Below are 22,564 nucleotides of genomic sequence, written 5' to 3'. Positions count from 1 at the left end.
ATTTTCAATATAAAGCTATAGAGGTAACAGTATACTAGAAATATTAAGCATAAATGCGGTGGTACAGACGACGATGGTGATGCAGGTCTTCTCCAGTTAGAAATTGTGCAGTGCAGATAGGACATCCATACTTCTCCCACACAGATCTATGCATCAGCATATGGGTATCCATATGCTCTGGATAAAACAGACAAAGGTCGCACAGAGCTGCACTTCCCTTAGAGTGAGACGCTCTAAAGTGCTGCACAAATTCCTCCCACGACCAGAAAGACGAGCTGCAACTGGCACTACAGCACCAGCCGATCCCCAGAGCACCACGCCGACTTTTCCGAGCCTCACCCAGCAGAGCATCGGCACTGGCAACAGCCTCTGATCGCAAGCTAGATACACCTGGTACTTCATTGTCATTTTGCTGCAGGCAAAGCCCTTCGCGCCCAGGATCATCGGTCTTTCTGATTGGAATCTTGGGCAGCAAAACGTAGGGCTTTAGTTTCGGATTTGCCGACAGCCGCACCAAATCAAAATCAGAACATGCCGCAGACACCTTTCTATCTGCACACAAGACCGATGAAGGAGCAGTGCAGGACTTCGAAAGTATGTTCGGTGGGCTGAGCATGCTGCGGAACTCCTTTCGTACACAAATGCGAGGTCTGCCTGACGAACCTGCAACCAAAGGAGTAGCGTAAGAAAGAAGAATATACTGTTATTTAGACAAGAGTTCCGATATTTAGATAACTGTTAGCCACCGAAGTTTCAAAAGAATATCCAGGACCCAAAGAGCTTAGGGTTATGGAGGACGTCACTATGCCATCTTTGTGACCCTTTCAGTTACGGTTCTTGCAAAAAAAACATATTTCGGAAATCAACTTAACAGATCGGTTCTAAACGGTAGGCCAACCCTTGAGAACCGATCTGCACTGTTAGAAAAAATCCTGGGATTTCACGGAGAAACACTCGTGAAAAGTAGTGACAAAGTCGTTTGGGATTTCCCAAAGAACTCTGTAGATTTCGCGGGTCGAGTTTAACTTTGAAACACATACACGAATAAAAACTTCCACCTTCAACATCTTTTTTAGTACACAGCAAGTGTTCCGCCAAACAAAGTTGCCAGCTCTGCTTCGCTCCGACGGCAACTCCGTTCGGCAGGGGCCGGGCCTGCCGGCGGCGATGGTCGGGCCTGCAGCCCGACCACTGCTGTCACATGATTTGCTGAAGAACATGATCGAATGATGTAGCGGGCCTTCGGCCCGCTTAAACCCGTAGTCTTTGAGTTTTCCCCGTAGACACGAGAAAGGGATGTAACGGTGAAGCACCGCGACTACAACCCACCCTTCTGCTTAGAAAACGATTTTTGGTGGTGGGGGAAGAGAGTCTCATCACTATTTTGCGGTTTTTAGGCCCTTCTCTACAACTTATTGTTCACTATGGCAATTTTAAGCTTATTTTCGCCAAGAAAAAAGACTCTCTAGCGCCTAAACGGTTAGAGATAGAGCGAAACGGACGAAATTTTCGGCGAAAGGAATCTTATTTGTCGTGTAACCTCTTAGGCGAACATAAAAAAAATTACTTTTCGGGAAAATTTTTGAACCTTGAATACCCCCATTCACACCCTTAGGGGTGGTTGCCAGGATTTGCCGTAGGCGTTTCGTTCTCTAGGAGTGGACCTTAAGGTACCCTGAAAATTTCAAGTCTCTAGCACATCTCCTAGTGAAACAGACAGACAGGCAGACAGACACGGGGTCGTTTGCATCATCCCGCTGGATAGTTTTTTCAAAGCAGAAGGGCGGGCTAAAAACTAAGAACGGAGTGCTCTGGGAAATTATAATAGTGGTAAATAGAGAATCTTCGCGAAATCCCAAGAAATTTTTAACAGTGTGTTTAGTTAATTTTGGAAATCCACGAGTCCAACCGCTTGGTAAGAATGAAGCGTTGAAGTACCCGTTTCAAGTAAACCGTGAGGTAAAAAAGGTCACAAAAGTGTTTCATGACTAAATAATTGCCTCAGTTAGTATTCTCCCAATCGCTGCACAATAGTCTCCGCAGCTTGAGACTTTATACTACCGTCCCGGAACCTTAAGCAGATGTCTAAAATTTTTGAATAGGGCATTTCGGGTAAGCGGTGCGGCCGGCTTAAACGGAACTATCCGGTCTGCAGTAGGTTCCGGGCTGCAAACTTCCGGCCGTGCTGCTCCTGCACGGCAGGGAGAGTGCAGAGGGGCGGCACAGAGTGTACTCCGCATGCTCAGTCTTACAAATGGCGAGGATAATAGCAGCCGCCTTGTAGATCTGCCGCTTCGCTTACCCGCAATACCATGCTCACGCTGTTGACAAATATTCCCGTTTGTTAAATTTCTGCACGATTCGTTGGGTGACCACACAGATGAAGAGGCAAAGCTGTGACGAGCTTTAACATGCACGGGTTCGACAAATGATTTGTTTCAAGAAAACTGCTAATCACTACACGAATCGATGCGAACGAAATAACTCATCACTACACGAATCGTTGCGAACGAAATAACCTCTAAGTGGTAATGAATTGATTTAAAATTTGACCTTCAAGTGTACCCCACCCGGCAACATGGTCTTCTTCGGCTTGAACAAAAACGGTAACGCTTCTTCGTGGCGTCGACGAGATCGTGACTCGCTTTCAAACAAATGTAATTCGAGCACATGCATTGGCCAGCAGCTACGCTCATAAACAAAGGTTACAATTGCTGCGAAATAGCCGGGAGAAATTATAACTAAGCCAGAGCTGTGGAAAAACGGAGTTACCTGCTGTTTAGACGCATTAGATGACATTGACTAAGTCGAACTGATCACAGGGGATTGGCTGATATTGGCTGACTTTAGGCTGGCACGGAGATTGAACGAAGCTGTCACTCAGCTGACATTACGTTACTGCTTGTCTGCACATAATATCAACATTGACCATAATTTGTGAGAGAGATGTTGAGAATTTAGTGATTATCAGTAACTGATACGGCCATGAATCTAAAGGGGGCAGACCTGTGAAATGAAAGGGTTTGCAAGAATCGTCAGTACATAGAAACTAGTTTTTATGTGGTGACTATTTTCCTAAACCCTTCAATTCACAGGTCTGGCCCCTTAACTTCAGATGTACTCATGTTATCACATGTAGCTGATTAGTACTGACAACAAACATTAAGTACCGGTCAATTATTCTCGACCCCTACTAAACCTGACAACATCCGCAACGGAATTGTTGCTAAAAGGAGTCTTTGCCTCAGCTAAAAACCGAACTGACTATTGCCCTGAGCTTTGGCTCTATACCATGTTTTTATTTTCGAAGGAAGCACTGCAATTCAGCGCTAATATGGCCGAGGTAAGGTGATTCAGCTAACTTCAGCAATACCAAGTTCGGTTTTTAGCTGAAACAAAGACTCGCTTTAGCTAGCAATTCCGTTGCGTGTGTGTGGAGATGTCAGGTTTGAGTAGGGGCCCGAGAATAAATAACGGTTACTGATATGTTGTCAGTAAGAGTCATTTTTCCAAAACCTAACATTTAGTTTTCTCCTTCATAGGGTAATTTGGAGTAAGGTTTAGATAAATATTTTTTTTGAAATCTGTAAAGCAGTGTTTTGAGGGGTAACTTGTCAAAGTAATGCCCCTTGGGCCGAAATTTTGTGTTTTGAACCGTTAAGGCGGTAGAGGGATATTTGGGAGAAACAAAGTGTCCGGCTTAAGTAAACCCCTAGTAAATATTTAATTTAGGAAATATTTTGAAGTTCCATCCGACTTCTATTATAATAACCTTTAAACTTTCCGAGTTCCAACGAAATTGGAGATTTACACCTGAAAAGGTTCCCTTGTAAATCCGTTTTTCCGCAGCTCTGGCTCAGTTATAATTTTTTGCGGGGTAAACACGCTAGTTTTCACAGCAAGCTTTATGCAGTTCACTATTTGAGTTAACGACAGCCCTTATGTGTCATGCAATTTAAAAAAAGGAGCCCACAGGGCTAGGCAAGGGAACGCACCCTTGAACAGGCCACAGAGGTTCCAGCGGAGGCGTGGCCGAGCTGGGCGAGGGGAGGGGGAAAAGCTGAGCACAGCGGTACCACCCAGCGGAGTGTCCCCGCCGGACGGTGGGAAGGGTATGAGAATGGGAAGGGAAGGGGCACGTTTTATTACTTTTCGGTAGAAACAGTCTTGGAGACTGCCTAGAAACAGAGCACAGAGTACAAGACCAACAAGAATGAACCGTAGGGACTTCTCTTTATTCAATAAGACAACCTTCGGTGGAATATTCGCAAGTGCTCTGTGAGTTTTCGATCGTCGAGAAGCTTAGCGCTGCAGTAAGGACATCTGAACTTATCGGCCACCAATTCGTGCGCCTTTAAGTGGGATTCCATGGGGTGGAGAGGAATGCCCAGGCACACGGCGCAAAGAGCAGACTGTGCATCGCTGTGTGCCCGCAAATAATGGCTATTGAAATTGTCCCACAAAGAAAAATCTTCATCGCACTGGAAACATGCGATGCACGCATTGCCAGAGCCAACCATTGGAGTTTGATCTACAGCAGAAGAAGAAACGTCTGCGCTACAGCACGCGGATGAAGCCGAAACGACACCTGGAAACAGGAAGGAACCATTAATGATACATGACTAACATAAGGTATGCTTCTAGAACCTGTCACGAGGACCAACAAACTAACAACTTTCGAGAAGCCTGAATACATGATAACCAAATACATTCTATTTTAAAATTGCAGTCATCTAAAACTATACCACGAAGAAAGCCCATTTCAACATGCAAAAAGACTATGCAGCAGGGTTAAATCGAGTCTTCACCACGATTTGCAATCCATGAAATATTCAGAAGAACTCTATTGGCCTTCGTTCTACCTCTGACACAACACCCCCCAACCCCGGTTACCCACAAACATCTCAATGGTTTGTTTTTTTTTTAATCTCAAACGCTACTGAAACTAAAAGAGGTAGGACTTTCTGATTCCGCGCAGCTGCCAAAAATGTGGGAAATTGAGTGAAACCAACTCCATCGTTTGCGCCACTCAAACGTCAAACCAAGGTGGAATCTGACCGACACCACCCGAACAGAAAGATATAGACCCTTAATGTCTCGAGCCGAGATACTGTGAGGACAGCTTTCAAAAGCTGTAGAGAAATGCTTAAGATTGTATGGACACAGTTTACGAGGCGCTGTTCAGACGGCGAAAAGACAGCGTCAAGACGATTAGGAGATATTCTCGATGGCTCGGGAAAAGTTGCTGAGACAGAATCGAGGTGTTACCACCTCAAGGCAGTTTGTAGACATTCGCCAAAGGGAATAAATGGAAATAGCGCCAGAAAAATTGGATGCAGAAAAGCAGACAGCGACGCCGTGCGAGTGTCAAACCGAAAACCTTCCGCTCTGTAAATAATTAACGAACAATTAGTTCGTGATACAACGCTTCAAAATGCTTGATAAGCTACGAAAGTTTTGGTTGGCATTACAAACCTATTTTTCGTAAGCAATTTACTGTGAGGGCCAGAGTGAACATTGAGGCTGCGGGGAGTGGAGCACACTTTCGAGCACCTCATGCTGTGAAGTGTCAGCGTCTTTATCGTGTAGTTGTCAGGCTGTGTGGACGACGGCCAAACCAGCGTAAGGTGGCATTTTTGGCGCTGTTTCCATTCATTCCCTCTCGAAAGTGTCTCTAAACTGCCTCGATGTGATACCTCGATTGTCTCGCCAAAAGCAGACGTTCGAGAATTTCTCCAGACATCGAGAATATCTCCCAATTGTTTGGACGCCGTCTTTTCAACATCTAGATAGCATCTTGTAAACTGTCTCCATACAGTCTCTAGCATTTCTGCACAGCTCCTCAAAGCTGTCTTTACAGTATCGGCTCGAAACATTTAGGATCTATTTTCCGGGTATCACGGTTACAAAAGGACATGGTCTTCATCTCTTAGCATAGCGAGAGCCAAACCAATGCCAGTATAGTAATTTTTCCTGCAGGGCCCATTGAACGAAAGTTCCTGCACGACAGTGAATATCCCTTTCAGCAGGGGCCGCGGAAGTGGGGTGCAGGTGGGGCTAAATGCCCCCCCCCCCAAATTCGACCGGGGGGGAGGGGCGCAACGTCACTGAGCGGCGCGGGCGGCTTGCGTTCGGCCCCGTAGCGTCGCTCGTATGCGTTTGCCCATGATACCGAAAGTGGGATCTTACAGGAAATTGAACGGGCTTTCCAATGAGCCCACTCTCGAGCAAATCAAACGACACCTTGCTATGTAGTAGTCACCCCCCCCCCTCGCGCTGCTCAGCGCTCATGCCAAAAATTGTGGTCGATTATAAAAGTAATGATTATAGGCTAATTCAAAAAATATCATGCAAAAAGACACATCAAGAACAAGAAAAATGCAGCGAGCATGCATGAAATGCCTACATGGTGTCCATAAGCAGATTGTACGAGTGAGAGGGCGCTATGACGCGGCGCAAACTTCTTTATTCAAAAAATATGGCTCGAAACTATAAAACAGAAAATTTTCTAAACTACGGGTTCGTTTATGGTTAACAAGAATTGTTAACGTTTTGTTTTAAATCAGAGTGATCACTGCACTGCATTTATCGATACTGAGAGATGCGCTAAGACAAAATACTATATCGATTTGATTTTTCTGTTGTTGGCTGCGGTTGGCTGAGCAAAAAGCGAAGCCCACTATTCCACTGACCGAAATAGTTTCATTTGTTGTTTTTCTATATGCACGATAACTCGAGAAGGAATTGAGATTTGTTTCATAAAAAGAAAGATAGTTTTATATGCCAGAGGAATTTAAACAGTGTTATCCAGTCACTAGAGTTATTGTTGATGCCACAGAAATTCCAATTACCAAGCCTACATATCTGGCTGCACAGCAGGCAACATTTAGCAGCTGTAAGAATAGGAATACAGCGAAGGTTTAAGTGGGCTGCCGTACAGACGGCATCGTAAGTTTTAGATTAAATGTTTATGGGGGTGCTGCAAGTAATCGACAATTTGTGAAGCGCAGTGATGTGAAAAAAAAATGTTGCAAAGGGGATAGTATAATGGAAGATAGATATTTATGCTCCACACTCTGTTTACATCAATATGCCAAACTTTCTCAAAGGACGAAAACAGTTGGCTGTTGGTACACTCATCAAAAATAGGAAGTTGGCATCAAAAAGAGGACACATTGAAAGAATAATAGGTTTGATCAAGAGTTACACAATTTTCCTAACACCATTAGTACCTTCCTACCGCCCAATGGCATCTAAAATTTTACCTGTATAGTTTCAATATTACATAATTTTGGAGAGAACATTATAAGTTAAGGTGAGGTGTGGGTGAAATTTGGGGCTAAAATAGACAAAAAATCGATTTTTGTTTTATGTGCCTAAAATGTACCTCTATTCTTCCTCTTTCAAATCGTGTTTCGTTTGTTAAAAAATTCGAAGTGGTTTAGAATTTATAGACAATTTAGCGAACCTGTGCAACACCCTAAATTAGTCGATTATAGCAAAATTGAAGTTTTAGACAAAAACGTTAACACTTCGTGTAAACTGCGAAACGAACCCATGATAAAGAAAACTAAATTATATATCCTAATGTAAATAAAGAAGTAAACATTTTTAGTTGTACGGGGTGTGCTTGGCCTATGCTGTCAGCCCATATTGCGTCTTGGCCCCTGCGGCATGAAATGGTATGCAAACCCACAACACTGAACATAGAGGTGTTCGCTCATATCGCCGCAGCTCGCGAGAACAAGGAAAATCAACAAGAACGATCGCAACTTAGACTAACGACAACATCCAGCCGGGTAGTGACGTCCAACCTCTCCGACCCCAACCTGAACCCTCTGAACCTCAGACTCCTAGAGGAAGAAGCGCAAACAAATTTGGCCTGTTCGACCTTAGTCATAATGTTTCTTAAGATGAATTTTTTATTATTAGTGGACTTGCTCTCAGATGTCTTGCCAATGCATTTTCCTGTAAAGAATGCAAGGAAAAATCTCTAGATGTGAGACCAGTCAATCACAGAGGGTTTGCATTTACCATCAAGATTGTTTGTTCAGGTTGTGAAGACCTGCAAGTAAGCTAGATTCTAGCCCTCGTATACTTTCCAAAGATTCGACAAGACCTCCTTCTGAAGCCAACAGAAAATTAGTGGAGACATTTATTCGATGTGGTGGAGGATACAATTCAATGTTGAACTTTGGGACCATTGTGGATATTGGGAGAAAACACTATAGTTTCTCGGTCAGAATTAATAGTAAGCTAAAAAATTGCACTTTTTTGAAGTTTTTGTTGTTTTAAATGGTCCAAAATTCCTGTATGAGTTTGAAGAGCTTAAAAATTAATATCTCTCTATAGAAATGTTCTACAGGACCGAAGAAAAGTTAAGCACCAACAAAAAATATTTCACGTACAAATCTAATGCGCAAGTGATTTTTTGAAAAAGGGTCTAAATTTCAGTAAAACTGCCTACGACTTCCAAACCACTGGACCAATCTGGGTCCAACTTTGAGGGGGAAACCTTTTGTGAATTGCCAACTCAAATCCACAAGTTTCACGAATTAAGTATTTTTTATTTGATATCACAATTTCACCCACACCTCACCTTAATATGCTTAGCTCCTAAAATATGTTCTGAATGACAAATTTTCTGATGACTTGAATGAAACTCATTGAAATAAATTTCCTTATTCTATCTTCTGCCTTTATTTGAAAAACCGAAGATGCAGAAAATCACAAAATAAATATACAGCTTAGTATCAAAGCAATATCAAAGTTCAATACCAACATTAAAATTATACATGCGAATTATAACAAGGAAAGTCACAAAATATACTGTGTTTTGTACCGTAGCCTAATGCAAATAAGTTATTCAAATTATAATGGAAAATTATTTGAAAACTTACTTTTCAAACTTACTTTTTTGAAAACTTACTTTTCAAATAAAGTTTCGGTGAATGGTTCAGGTACATTTGTTGAAAGACAAGTAAACACTCATTCTCACTCTTAAATGCAAGAAAACGCTGCTCTTTAATTTGTATACAAATATTTTTGTAGAACGGCTGGTTTCATGAACTTCTGCTCACAGAAAAATCTCAAGTTCACAAAACATTTTTCTAATAAAACCTTCATTTCGAGGTATACGGGCACTACCTTAAAACCTTTAAGGTTTAAATCAGCAATTTGTCATCACTTCTGTCCGTTGCAAAAAGCTGCCCCTGAACTCGATAATAAGCGTGATCTGGGCCGAAGAATAAATTTAGGTTTTCATCCTTTTTCAGAAATGGTACAGTAATATCATTTAAAAGTTGGTCTTCGGCAGTAAAAGCAAACTTCACTTCAATAACTTTATCTTATCCCTCTAACCACGGTGTAGAGAGATACGGTGGGGACACTGGACCGCTCCGGGCCTACCTGGTGATGTCCCAGTTTTGGATCCATTATTAGTTACGCAGTACGCCGTCCGCCGCGCTGCTCGGCAACGTGTACCGGGCGTAGCGTAGCGCCGGCGCCCGCCCGTGCGAGAGAGACAGGTAGTCACTGTGCGAGAGAGAAGCACCGGTACGCGTTGCCGAGCAGCGCGGCGGACGTACTGGGTAACTAATAATGGATCCAAAACTGGGACCTCCCCAAGTACCCAAGTGTCCCCACCGTATCTCTCTACACCGTGCCTCTAACCCATCAGGAGAAGCAGTTGAATAAGGATATTTATAGCTTTCTACAAGACCACGACACTTCACTTTGGTATTTGTTTCTTTTTCGTATATTTTGATGGCAGTTGACCCGTAATCCGTTGCATGTACCACAGCATCATTCATGAATTATGTGTGGTTTAATATTTTGTTAGCAATACTCTCCTTGGCGACATCACTACTCGCTAAAATTATTTCGCAAAATTTGGAATGCGTCAACCTGGTACGCCTTAAATTCTTACATTTTAATAAGCTTGAAGTCTCGTATTTTCCTCTACCATTCGAATTTCTTCCTTCTTCCTGAGAAATACAAAGAAGTTTCAGATGTTTGAGGACTTCTTCCTGGGCGGTTACTTGCCTATAGCAGTGGTCCAAAACAATAGCATATGGGTTTGCTGGCATACACATATGAATCATGGGAAATTACTGGATTTCATAATAGCAGCACAAAAGTTTACGCACAGATCACGCACTGAGGAGTTGTATTTTTTATTCCTTTCAGTGACGTATGATGAAACCAGAGGAGTGAAATGCTCTGCTGCAAACAGTAAACACAGAACATGTTTGCAGCGTGCTTTGTACCCACTGTCAGCAACACACTCACAATGGGCTCCACAAACATCTTCTTAAGCAAGCTTTGATCATTTCTCGAGTCACCCCCTCAAAAAGAAAGTTTCTTTGACATGAGAGTAACGGGCAGATAGGAAGCATTATAAAGTCTTTTTCCATCGCTAACACTTATAAAGAACCTGAAAAAGAAATGATTAAATTAGTGTGATTGATAACTAGGTAGATGTACGCCAGACCACGTCTCGCGGTCTTGACTCGTCTGTGATGAGTCAAGCCCCAGAATACTACTGCAAATTCAAATAACACTAGTAATTAAGTTTGACAGTACACAAACAATACCAAGTCCTCTGGACGTCTTCACCTGAGCGAATACCAAAGGTCCTACCGGCTGCGCCATGTTATAGTCGTGGTTGAGGTGGATAAATGAATAAGCCAAGTTGGGTGATTTTGAGAGTCTTTATTGGTCTGGAAGGGTTTATATAACAGTGTACGACATGGTGGTAGGGGTGTGAGTGTCAATAGACATTCGTTATTCGCAGGTTGCAGGCACAGGCTTGCCAACCTAGAACAGGAACGCTGGGGCGGACCCGGGACCCCTTGAGTGCTTGAGTCAGGTAACCTGACGGCTTGTCTGCACTGCACACTCTGCACGCTGCAGCTGCACACTACGATCACGTCAGTCTGAGAGTGGAAGTCGCAGAGAGATTGTATTCGTCCGTGCAGTAGAGGCGGGAGAGCGCTGCGGCTGTGCGGTTTTACTGGCATCTTCAGTGTCCTGCTTGTTACTAGCTACATGTCTTTAGCTCTGGCTACACACTGATAAACCAAGTGTTCAACTGCTGAACACTTGCAAGTGTGCAACTCCGCTGTTGAACAATTCCTTAGATTGAACGCCTACTGCGTGTAGGAAGTGCTCTACCAAGGAGTTGCACAGTTGCAAGTATTTAACTTGCAGTTGCACACTTGAAAGTATTTAACTTGCAGCTCCACACTTACAGGTGTTGAGCAGTTGAACACTGAGTGAGATCAGTGTAGTTCACTGAAAGAACCCGCATAGCAGTTCATGCTACACCAAGAGATGTTCTGAATTTTCTTGTTTATAACTTATAAATTCCATGTGTGTGCTGCAATTATACATCTTTCAATATCTTTTGTTAGATGCTAGTTTAGTTTGGTCTCAGTAGTACCCGGGCTGCATCCCTTTTTGAGCCTGGTCCTACCCCTGGCAGGCGCACCTCCGGCAGCAACCCCTGGAGCCGACACTACCCCTGTCGTGCACCCCCTGGACCCAGACCTACCCCCCCCCCCTTTTGCCTATACCTATACCCCACCACCACCGTCACCACCACCGATCTGAATTTGGCGGACCATAAACGAACATTTTGCGAACAGAAAGCAAACGACGCGGACCGCCATCGCGAAACCGACCTATGTTCGCTTTCAGTATGGCAAATGGTGCAAAGTGAAACATATGCGAACTCTTGACGCACCTTGACGAACATGCAGCGACCTACTAGCAGAAGGTCGCTACTAGTACGTTTCTGTTCGTCATGACAAACTAAAAACAACCTAATAGCATACAGAATATTTAGCGTCGGGGTACGCTAGGAGAACACAATAACCTAACCTTGCATCCAGTTAAACGAATTAGCATTTAGCTAACGAGGCATCTATCCTCCAGATCTGATTTAAAAATAATACTTATACTTACTATAAAAGGAGAGCAAGATGTGTTCGCCTGCCTGCAGCCGCAGTCGTTGCCGCCAAACTCAAAAGTACAACAACGATCAGTAGAGTGCGAGAGAGAGATTTGATTTGATTTATTGAGGTTACTCAAAAAGGGCTGTAGAGCCCCACTACATGGACACCTGCTCTCTAATAATATATAAATTTAATGCTTAAAACTAACCTAACAACAAGATAGTACAGAACACGAACAAGTGACACTTCACAACCTAAACTAGCTATATGTACACCAGACCACGTCTCGCGTAACAGGCTTCGCGATATCTCACGAAGCACTGTTACGCTGCGACGCGCCTGCTGGCATACATCTACCTAGGCCTGCGGCGCTGACACCCGAGTCGGGCAAAAGGGCACAGTCGTAAATAGGCCTTCGGCCCCAAAAGTCACTAATTTTGTTCCTCGAGGTTTCAGTTTGATTAGTTACTCCACCGGACACCATCAAATAACCGAGAGTTAACATTAAAATGTTTTGGGGTCATTTCCGTGTGAAAAAGCCAGAAGTCCGAGGTTCAGCTCTCCATCCGCGGTAAGGTATTCCATAATTGTATCAATGCTCACTTAAATGAAACTACCGAAAGACGGCAGGAAGGCAACAAGGAACGAGGGAAAACAGCGGGGAAGTGGTTGAAAAAAACTTTTTCTTTTTTGAAAGAGCATCGGGTGTATAGAAAAATTCCTATACATGTGTAGTAGGGATAATATGTCACACACATAGTTCATATCCTACACAGGTGTATAGGAAAATTCCTATACTTGCATGGTGGAAATACTTACGCGTACGGTAGAATTACCACACGCCTGTCTGGGAAAATTGGGAAAATTCCTATACATGTATGGCAAACGCGTGGTCATGGCTATCCTCATGGGAATCTTAGCCTGGGAAGTCGTATCAACGGCGGCAAAGTCGAATGGAAAGAATAAAGTCCTTAGAAAAATCGGCTTGCTTGATGTTGTGTGGTTGCTGGTGTCCTGACTAGGGACGGAAAAGAGCCGTTTTTTAAATCACCGTGAAAAGAACTGAAAAAAAAACACAAAAAAAACGGTTCCTTTCGAAAAGAAATAATTGGAAAATAACGTTTTTTAACCAAATTTTTAATTTCGGCCGACAACAAGTGCATGTCGCTGATGAAACTTAAGTCCGGTATTCGTGTGATAGGTACACGTCAAATAGGCTGTATAAACCCTTTGCAAATGGTGCAATAGTACAACGGCACTGATACGTCAGACCTCAGAAGTATTTTACTTTCTGCCAGCGGCTCATGGGTTTAAAAAATGTGAGAAAAGTGAGTTGCAGCTTGAAGAAAGTAAGTAGTGAGTATTTCAAAGTAAAAAGTAAGGGAAAGTGGGTCTGTAAAATAGGCATCAATATCGATAAAATGTGCACTTCGCGGTGTAAGAACAGATACTTTTAGTTATATGGGACATAAAACAAAGTGGGGAAAACAAAAACCCAATAAGGCATTCCGGTAAAGCTGAAATGAAGAAGAATGCTGGGAACAAGAAAACGGAAGCCCCATGTAAAAGCATAGTGATTTCCGTTTTTTTCTTCCTCGCAATTTTACTGCTGTTCAGCTTAACCGGAATGCTTCATCGAGTTGCTGACATACTCCCGGTCGAGGACGCAAAGTAGAAGTAAATCCGCAAAAGGGGGGGGGGGGGGACTTTGCCTTCTGGTAGAGACAATCTGTATAAAATGTACACCTTGCATCCGCGTTGCGGTACCGTAGCCACGACGTTCGCATCGACACCATTTTGATACGGACTCGGCTACGGAAAATTTAGTGCGTCGTTTTGAGGATCAGAACTCATTCGTAATTTAAATTAAATTACCCATGATAAAAATACTAACCGCTGCGGGAGCACAGACATTCGCGTGCGAAGCGAGCGCGAAAAATGAACAAAGGGCGCTACAGTATGCACGAGGGGCTTTTCCCTTGCGTAATACCCTGTACACCTGACTTGGGTAGAACACAGTAATTCTCACAAAGTAAAATCGAAAAATTAAAATTTTGCTTTAAACTAGTAGTTTTTTTCATGTAATACCGGCGTAATACTGCGTAATACAGCGTTATACGGAGTATTCTATACACGTTTTTCTGGAGCAAATCGCCCCTCGAGTGTGCATTTAAGCGTGACTTGCATTATTTACCCGAGCCAAAAATATGCAAGCGAAAGGCAGCAGAAAAATATTTGAACCATTAGGGCACGAAAATACCCCGTTACTATGCCAAAATGTGCCTTCAGTAACGACAAAATGAAAAAAAAGGTGCACTTTTATGCCTTATTGGGACAAATTTTAGAGCAATAGGTGCCCCCAAAGACCAAAATAGTGAGAATAGTGAGTTTTTAGCAGAAAAGTGAGTCAAAGTGAGCTTTTTCAAAAAAGTGAGAAAAAGGGAGAAAAGTGAGTCGCTGGCAGCCCTGTACTTTGCTTTGGAAGAAAGTTCAATGCCCATTTTTGAGCATTCAGAAGTTAAATTATTAAAACATCAACATAAGATGTCTTCTTTTAAACCGTTCTTGTGTCTCAATCAAGAGACACTCTCGTCGGGTACCTTAGATTGTCAAAATTGTTAGATATGTTTGCGGAATATTTGGTCTTTAGAAGACCAAAGAGTTGACAGGACACACTGAAGATATGGGCCAGTGGTGTTTTCGTTTTATTTTATAGGGAGGGAAAGGGGGGAGAAGAAAAAGTGACGGGGGGGACGAGGGTTACCCTACATCATGCATTAACTATTTTGTACACTACTTTGATGATACTGCACGCAACAAAACCTTCTATGCTGCTACCAGTAAAGGCTAGCGACGATGATGTAGGCATCCTTAGATACATCAAGAGTCAGAATTTGAGTATGATTACATATTTACGGCGTACAATCAACTGCAAAAGTCAATTAAAACCAGAAGAAGCATTGAGGAAGACTACAATAACCGCTGCATATGCCGTAATTCCGTTAAATGTCCTGAAGTGTCCAAAATCGTTTATTATGGTGACAGAGTGGCACAAAACGTCTCCGCCGGATGACCGGGGCGACAACATCAGAATGAAGAGCGCCTCCAAGTAAGCTTGTACCCGAGTTCGTCCGAGAGAGGACTACTACTTAAACAAATGCAACGGTAAAAGGGTCCATGGGTGAAAGTGGGAGGGCGGGAGGGGCAGGATACTCGTCTTGCAGCCAAGTCCTCGTCGTGAGCCCTGGTTTGTGAATCAGCGATGTATTCACATTACATTCTGGGTGAGCAAAGAGCTGCAACTCGTCGCGCTGATCAATGAAGAATGTTCTTTTAAGTCTTTGTCGCACCTGCTCCAATTGTGTGGGTGGAAGGAGTGGGGAGGGGTGGGGAGGTGAAAGCAAGAAGGGGTAGGGGTGGTGGGTATGATTAGGACCCAATTATCTTTTATTATTTTGGTTCTCAGATTCGTGATTTATACATTTCACATGTTCATATTTTGCTAAAATATGTGAATTTGTTACCTTTTGGGGGGCCTAGTTTAGCGGAATCAGTAGGGTCACAGCTCGGAATGCTTCCTACATGACTCGCCAAGGTAGACACCATTTACTGCACCCTAAAGAAACCTTCAAAACCTCGATTTTAAGCGTGGAAATAGAGGAAAAGTGACTATGTAATGCGGGTTGCCTAAGCTGAGTCAGAACGGCCCTGTAGGGACCCTTAGAGTCTATCCGACAATTTTTTTACAATTTTTGCATTTTTTTTAATTTTTTTTTTGGTAGGACGGGCATCATTTTCCCGTATGTCGAATTTGCGAAAGGTATCATGACCCCTCGATGACCGGGCCTATTGTATGTATGGAAGTATCTGTTTGGTCCCAGAAAGCGCAGGGAAAAGTTAATTCTTTGACTTAAAAGTTTGCCCGCATGATTTTTTTTAGCTCTATTGGGTTCAAAATTCTCCCACAAGGTTTTCTTGGATCAGAATTTAAAGTACTGTAAACTGACACAGGGGTTTTGATCCATGTCAAACAGATTATTAACGGAAAAAAAGTTTGATTTATTTAAAAAATTAGAGGTGAGATCGTTTTTATGTCCTATAAACACGGTTCAAATTAAAGTAACACTGGAGTACTACTATAGAACAAAATGCTCTTAAATGAAAATTATCAGTAACTTACCTTGAACAATTGTACGCAATGTGCCATGAGTCCGACGGTAAATATTTATTGGCTGTGACCTGTGAGTACCATACCAATGTTAGATATTCTTCGTATTATGAAGACATACATATCTTCACATACTACGAACTGGGGTACTTGTATTGTGGCAGTTCCAGATCCTCCGTCCGTAACAAACTGAGGTCTTCTTAACACGGAAACTTCTTTTCCCTAGTAGCCCATATTTGTCGTACGACTGTAGGAAAGCAGTATGAAAAAAAGATGCGGACTATCGGTGCGATCGAGGGTGCGATATACGAACTGAGAAAAATGATTCCATCACACTCTCATTTCCTTGTGGACACGCTTACGGTGAATTTTGTGCTAACATATTATGGATCACAAATTATCCATAATATGGATATAATTGTCCGTATTACAGACAATTTGATCCATATTACAGACATGCCTACATCCGTAGGGTATGGACGAAAGGTCTATACCTTACGGAGGAGGGCATGTCTGTAATATGGATCAAATTGTCTGCAATACGGACAATTTTATCCATACTATGGATAATTTGTGATCCATAATATGTTAGCACAAAATTCTCCATAACATACGGATAGCACATCCATAGGAAAATGAGAGTGCACCAAACTGTTTTTTGTAGCCCGCCCTTCTGCTTTTAAAAAAGCAATAAAGCGGGCTTATGCAACCGCTCTCGTGTCCGTCCGTCCGTCTGTCTGTCTGTCTGTCTGTCCGTCGTCCGTGTAAGAGGAAGGAGATGAGCTAGAGGTCTGCAAATTTCAGGGTATCTTAGGGGTCACTCCTGGACAACGAAACGCCTGGTGCAAATCCTAGCAACCACCCCTAAGGGGGTGAAAGGGGGTAACAAAGAAATAGGGGTTGGTCCAAAAAGTAGAAAAAAAATATTTTTTTTATGGTCTCCTAAGGGGTAAGTCGTGAAAGTAGAGCCCTCTGGGCGAAAATTTTGCCCGTTTGACGCTATCTTGAACCGTTTGGGCGCTAGAGTGCTTTTTTCGACGAAAATACGGCGAAAATAACCACGTTGCACATAAAGACGTGCAAGGAGGCGTCCAATCGTAAAATGTCAGAGGAAGTACACCCCCAAAACAACACGTTCTGAATCAAGAACTACCCTCGCATTAGCCGTATCTTTTACTGTTTCGGCCCTAGAAGTGGATATATTAAAAATAATGGCAGAAAGTCAAGTTATAAGACTCTTTGACAAACAATATACAATCTAAAAACTGCGCGGGTTAATTTTTTTTTAAATTTTTAAGCAAAGCAGAAGGGTGGGGTGTAGTCACGGTGTTGCCCCGTTACAGTCTTTTGTCATTTCCAAGGAGCAAATCTCTAGGGCCGCAGGCCCCCAGCCGAACGCTTTAGTTTACTCAAATATGCAAAGTAATTTACCGGTCACATTATTTATTTCATTATGCACTTCAGTAAATCGCGAGACTGAAATGGTCGGGCCGCAGGCCCGACCATCGCCGCCGGCAGGCCAAGCAGGCCCGGCCCCTGCCGAACGGAGTTGCCGGCGCAGCGAAGTGGAGCTGGCAACTCCGTTTGGCGGAAGGGCGGGCCTGCTTGTTTCCTATTGGAACGGAATTCTGTATCAGCCTGCTGTCGCAGTAGGAGCAAACAAGAAGGCCCGCCCTTCCGCCAAACGGAGTTGCCAGCTCCAATTCGCCGACAACTCCGTTCGGCAGGGGCCGGGCCTGCTTGGCCTGCCGGCGGCGATGGTCGGGCCCGCGGCCCGACCGTTTAGGTCACGCGATTTACTGAAGAACATAATCAAATAATGTGACCTGTAAGTCAATTTACATTTTTTTTATAAACTAAGGCTTCCGGCGGGGGGTCTGCGGCCCTAGCGATTTGCTCCTTGGACATGACAAAAGACAAAAGACTTTCTGGGCAGGACCACCCCGAGCAGACGGCATTTTTGGAGAAGCGTGGAAACTGTGATCTAAGCAACGATAGAGAGAGAAATACTGATATTTTGAATCAGGCGTAGTCTTTGATCCATGAGCAATGTTTTAAAAACCCCAGCCGGCCCGATCAATGTCAGGACTAGCCGTAAACGTAAGTTATTCTGTCGTGTTCAAAGTCCGTCTGAAGGTTAGCGGCGAGGTATATTTATTTAATTTTCCGGAAAACCAGACTCGAGCGCCAATAAATTGAAAGTGTTCAGCATTATACTCAGAAAGTCCTTTCCAATGGTATAGAAGAGTGACTCATCGGCTCTGAGTCACTGTTCTATACTATTACCGTGATTTTTTTTCCCGAGTACTCCGATTTCGAAATTTGAAAAAGCCCCAGGTCAATCACAAGGGGCATCTTTCAAGAGTAACTTGCAATTTCCTTGACCGTCGCAGACCCATCTGTTGCTGCGACCGTGCACACCGAGGACTGCATCGTTCCATTTGAAGGCGAAGATCGGCATGTTCCTGGAGAATGTGAGTACAAAGGGCAACGGCAAAAGTAGCGTCGATTCATGACGATTTTAATACAACTTTAATCCTTAATCGATGCGGCGCAGCGTGTGGTTATGCAGTGACGTTACTTGCAAACCCTTACATTTCACAGGTCTGCCCCCTGACGACGAGCACCGGAGCGCTCTGAGCGCGTGGCCTGCTGCTCTGGCCGAGGCGAGTGGCATCCGGCTGACAGTTCCGTTTGTCACCGGGCCAGACCGGGCCAGACCGCTCGACCAGCCAGAGTTCGTGATTACCATGCAATTGCGAAATCTTTAAAATAGGAAAGTAGTGCTTTAACAGCCCTTTAAATTACATGCTTCATGTGGCAGACTAAACGAAAGCACGAGATGGCAAGTACACTGAAAGTTACTCTATGTAACAACACGTGTGTGTATGTGTACAACAGTTGTTACATTCATAATTTTACGCTACCGCTACCATTGTTACACAAAGTGGTGTATGTAACAAATGTTGAATAAAGTAAAACCCGGGACAGCTGTTTCACTGCTACTTATGCAGGGGACGCATTTACAATAAAGCGGGTGGGCAAGAACTCCGGGAATCATGTGTACACCTGCCTGGGAATCATCAAAATAAAAATCAATCGAAATCAACAGAAACAGATTAAACTAAGCGGGAAACTAATGGAACTGGTATAAATTAGTTGAAATAAGCGTTTTCAGCTACTAGAAAACCTAACGAGTCAATATATCGGACGGAAATCACTGGAAATCAAGTTTTTCGGGAATCATGTGTACACTTCAAAGGGGAGTTATAACCATCGCAATCAACAATAAAAATAATTTTGTTAAACAAAGTAACAGGTGAAAGAGCTATTACTCAAAGTAATTTGTATAAAACTGTTACGCAAAATGATTTTTACCAGCAAATTTCACCGTGGATTGTCATCAGTTTGTCATCCGTTTGTCATCAGATCAGCGAGATGACACACTGCTGATACCATCTGTTTCCATGCCGGTTCATGTGATACTGGCAAGTTGCCAAGAAACAGAAGGGAATTGGTTCAAAATCGAGTGTGCGTTTACGAACCGACCTGATCGAACTGCCGAGAGGGGTACAGTACACTCGTTTCCGCCTCAGAAGGCACACACAAGATATCGTGAGAGAATTTAGTATCAAAATTTCTTTTCGCTAACTCTTTATTCATAACGAGGTATAAGAATGTGATCTGGTACAATAGATACTGTTCATATTTTACAACCCATATCAGAAAAAAAAAAAAATAATTGACATTGGTCTTTTTAGTAAAAAAGGGCAAATAAAAAAAACAGAGGCACAGTTTCCTTACAATACAAAATTAGTTTGTACTAGGAAAGTCAACGTTCAGCACAAGGCTGTTCAAGTACGAAACTCATCTCTCCTGAAGCCATCACAGGCCAATATGGTCAGCATTGGTCATCGACCAAGTTGATGGAGTTCTTTGATACACCACAACACTCGCATAAATCAGTTCCATGACCTGATATGCACACGAGTGTGTCCACAACGAGGTCGTCATCAGAGTCCTGCGAAGAAAACTTTCTATGATCTCCGGTGATCTCACAAGACAAAGGTTCGGTTAAAAGAGGGTAGAATGGAAAAGAGGTAAATCGGATAGTACGAAAATGTCAAATTCGTTTTAAATTCTTATGGATGACTTGTAAAGAGATTCAAAGGAACAAAATCTTCTACTAGAAAAACAAAGGTGCCGTGCCTTTCCACGAGTGGAACATTAACTTTCAACCTCTATAAGGGAGGTTTTCAAAATAAGCGACATATTTGTGTCTTTTGGAAGTAGAATCGTTATTTTTCTGTCGTTTTCGATGCCATTTGGCTTATTTGATTCGGGGGAAGGTGGCGAATTAACTTTTAGTACAAAAAAGGCAATGTCAGCGGTGAAAGTAATCGAAATTCCTTAGGAAGTAGTCAAAATGTAACTTCCGTACTGTCGTCCGCGCTAAAACCTTAACTTTGGACAGCTATATCTTCACAAGTCTTCGTCGGAGAGAAAATCCGGAAGCTTCTACGCGTTCCTCCATGTTTTCTGTGCAGCATATTCGAATCGCTAACTACTGTCGCAAATACACTGGTCAGGGCAGCTGCCCAAAAAATGTCCTCCAGAGTGACGGAAGGGAAGGACCCATTCAAAAGTTTGCGCTCTGAGCAGTCCCCGTGGCTACAGACATTGGTAGCACTGGTGTCCCAGTCTCCGGTAAGATCAGAGCTGTCAATTTCAGGTATGGGCGGCTTTGAGAAGTAAACGGTAAGTGAACTAGAGGCGTTTGAATGTTAAATTCTGGGTTTTTAAAAGCATACCTGTAACATTCCGTACGGCTCGTAGCTCCGCCAATTTTTGTCGCACAGAAATCATTCCTTTTATCTGAGCATACATTTTATGTCTCGTAAAATTTCTGATTTTGTCCGGTACTCATATCACCAAGGATCTGCTTGAAACTGCCTATTTTATGAAAATGTAACTTCCGTACTTATGGAACTTTCGCACAGCTGTGTAACTTCCGTACAACCGATTTTACACGGGTGTTACCTACATTTTCGAGAATTCTGCAGAGGGAGCTCTGGTATCTTCAGGATGTGGTCAGGGGACAGGCCCAAACAGACCCCACCCAAAAAAAAAAATCTCAAAAATAATTTTTTGTTGAGATTTTAGGAGGCCAAATATGTCGCTTATTTTGAAAACCCCCCATAAAAGCGCAAAAGAGCCCGAAAGGTTTCGTACCTTTGGCAGTTTCACTTTGAAAGACACTAACCTTTTTTGGCTCTAATATGTAGGACTTTGCATCCTTGTTTTTCTAGGAGTATCTTCACTGTGAGATTGTCGTACCGGGTACAGGAAAATTTTGCATTGATGGAATAATGCCGTAGAGCTACTACAGCTATCGAAATTGTAAATTTGTTAGCACTGCGTATCGACTTGATATCGAATGATGAGCAAGAGTGGGACGTTATCAAATAAGGGCATATATTGTAAATAGTACTCTCAGCCAGTAACTGACTTTATTCTTAGTGAACACAAAATTCTATGTGCAGCAGTAGCTACTCACAAATTTTGTGACTAGTATTGAAAATTCAGTTCGTACTTCAGAACAATCACTTTCATAGTGGACTTTAACTTAACTAAATAAAAACTTTGTACGTAAGAATTTTCAAAAGTAATTCGTATTAAGCACAAAATTTTCGAGTATAACTGCAGCTGTACAAAGGAGTACGTCGTTCAAAAAAAAAAAAAATATTTAGAAACGGTCTGAGTGTAGATTGCAAAATATGTCTTACATATACCAAAACATTTTTCACAGTGTAGCCATTCGGGGCTAGCGGAGGTTTTTTGTCTCAAAGTAACCGCTGTTTGATCTCCTTGGATAGTCGGAGGAGGGTGAGAGGCGATGTTCATCTCCGCGTTTTGCGTCAAGACCAACGTAACATTAGTTTTGTTATATTTAAAAAAAAAAAAATGTAGATGTTTGTAACTCACCTGGTGCACACGTGAGCCACTAAACATACACTGCCACAACTTTCCATCGAAGAAGTCAGGAGGATACAGCTGAAGGGCAAAAAATAATGAACATTACGAGGACTTGGGTTTGAAAGGTAAATCATCTCACTGTCATCCAGTAACTGATTTTTTTTACCGCCCTCCGCCCTTTGTTAGTGCTTATTACATTAATCAGTAGGAATACTGGCTAGTTTCCTTTCAGTACTATTAATCCCTTTTGTACTACACACAATTTGATTTTATTATTACTTTATAACGAAACTATATACGAAGTAGACAAAAATAGATTAGTAATTCTTTGCTGTAGCAGGCGCGGTTTGGTTTGGAGTCCGTCTGACGGAGGGGGTGATTTGCTGTGGGTCGCCTACTTTCAGGGATTTTGTCGGACAAATTGCCAACCCACCCCAGGCGGCGATTTGGGCCGGCAGGGGGG

At 42.9% G+C, this 22,564-nt stretch overlaps 2 protein-coding genes across 16 annotated transcripts in view; both read right to left on the bottom strand.

Annotated features, from left to right (window-relative positions):
* Positions 1-6: 6 nt before the first annotated feature.
* On the bottom strand, positions 7-4,621 carry LOC127750327 (histone-lysine N-methyltransferase PRDM9-like). The gene is made up of 2 exons (XM_052271774.1): positions 4,252-4,621; positions 7-663 (listed from the first exon to the last, which is right to left on the bottom strand). Exons 1-2 carry the CDS (start codon positions 4,518-4,520, stop codon positions 549-551), a joined length of 384 nt encoding a protein of 127 aa, XP_052127734.1. The 5' UTR covers positions 4,521-4,621; the 3' UTR covers positions 7-548.
* Positions 4,622-19,762: 15,141 nt separating this feature from the next.
* The window catches only part of LOC113212294 (uncharacterized), a 44,266-nt gene continuing 41,464 nt past the window's right edge, over positions 19,763-22,564 (bottom strand). For 13 of the 15 annotated variants that reach the window (XM_052271758.1, XM_052271760.1, XM_052271768.1 and 10 more), the window contains 2 exons: positions 22,111-22,179; positions 21,838-22,029 (listed from right to left, as the gene is read on the bottom strand). In XM_052271758.1, the coding sequence (XP_052127718.1) occupies positions 21,853-22,029; positions 22,111-22,179 (246 nt within the window). In that variant the 3' untranslated portion in view covers positions 21,838-21,852. Of the gene's footprint in view, positions 20,147-21,837; positions 22,030-22,110; positions 22,180-22,564 lie in introns of those variants that run through there. The other 2 variants (XM_052271764.1, XR_008011635.1) reach the window with 2 other exon arrangements.

Source organism: Frankliniella occidentalis, unplaced genomic scaffold (assembly GCF_000697945.3).
Source record: "Frankliniella occidentalis isolate FOCC.00 unplaced genomic scaffold, Focc_3.1 Scaffold172, whole genome shotgun sequence".
Lineage (NCBI taxonomy): Eukaryota > Metazoa > Arthropoda > Insecta > Thysanoptera > Thripidae > Frankliniella > Frankliniella occidentalis.
Note: the sequence above shows the minus strand (reverse complement) of the source record. Positions and strands in the feature narration are given on the sequence as shown.

Excerpts from the sequence above, each read along its gene's own strand:
- LOC127750327 (XM_052271774.1), bottom strand. The coding sequence starts at position 4,520 with ATGGTTGGCTCTGGCAATGCGTGCATCGCATGTTTCCAGTGCGATGAA. Across the intron at positions 664-4,251 it reads TTGCGAATATTCCACCGAAG|GTTCGTCAGGCAGACCTCGC; the intron begins GTTGTCTTATTG and ends CTTTGGTTGCAG.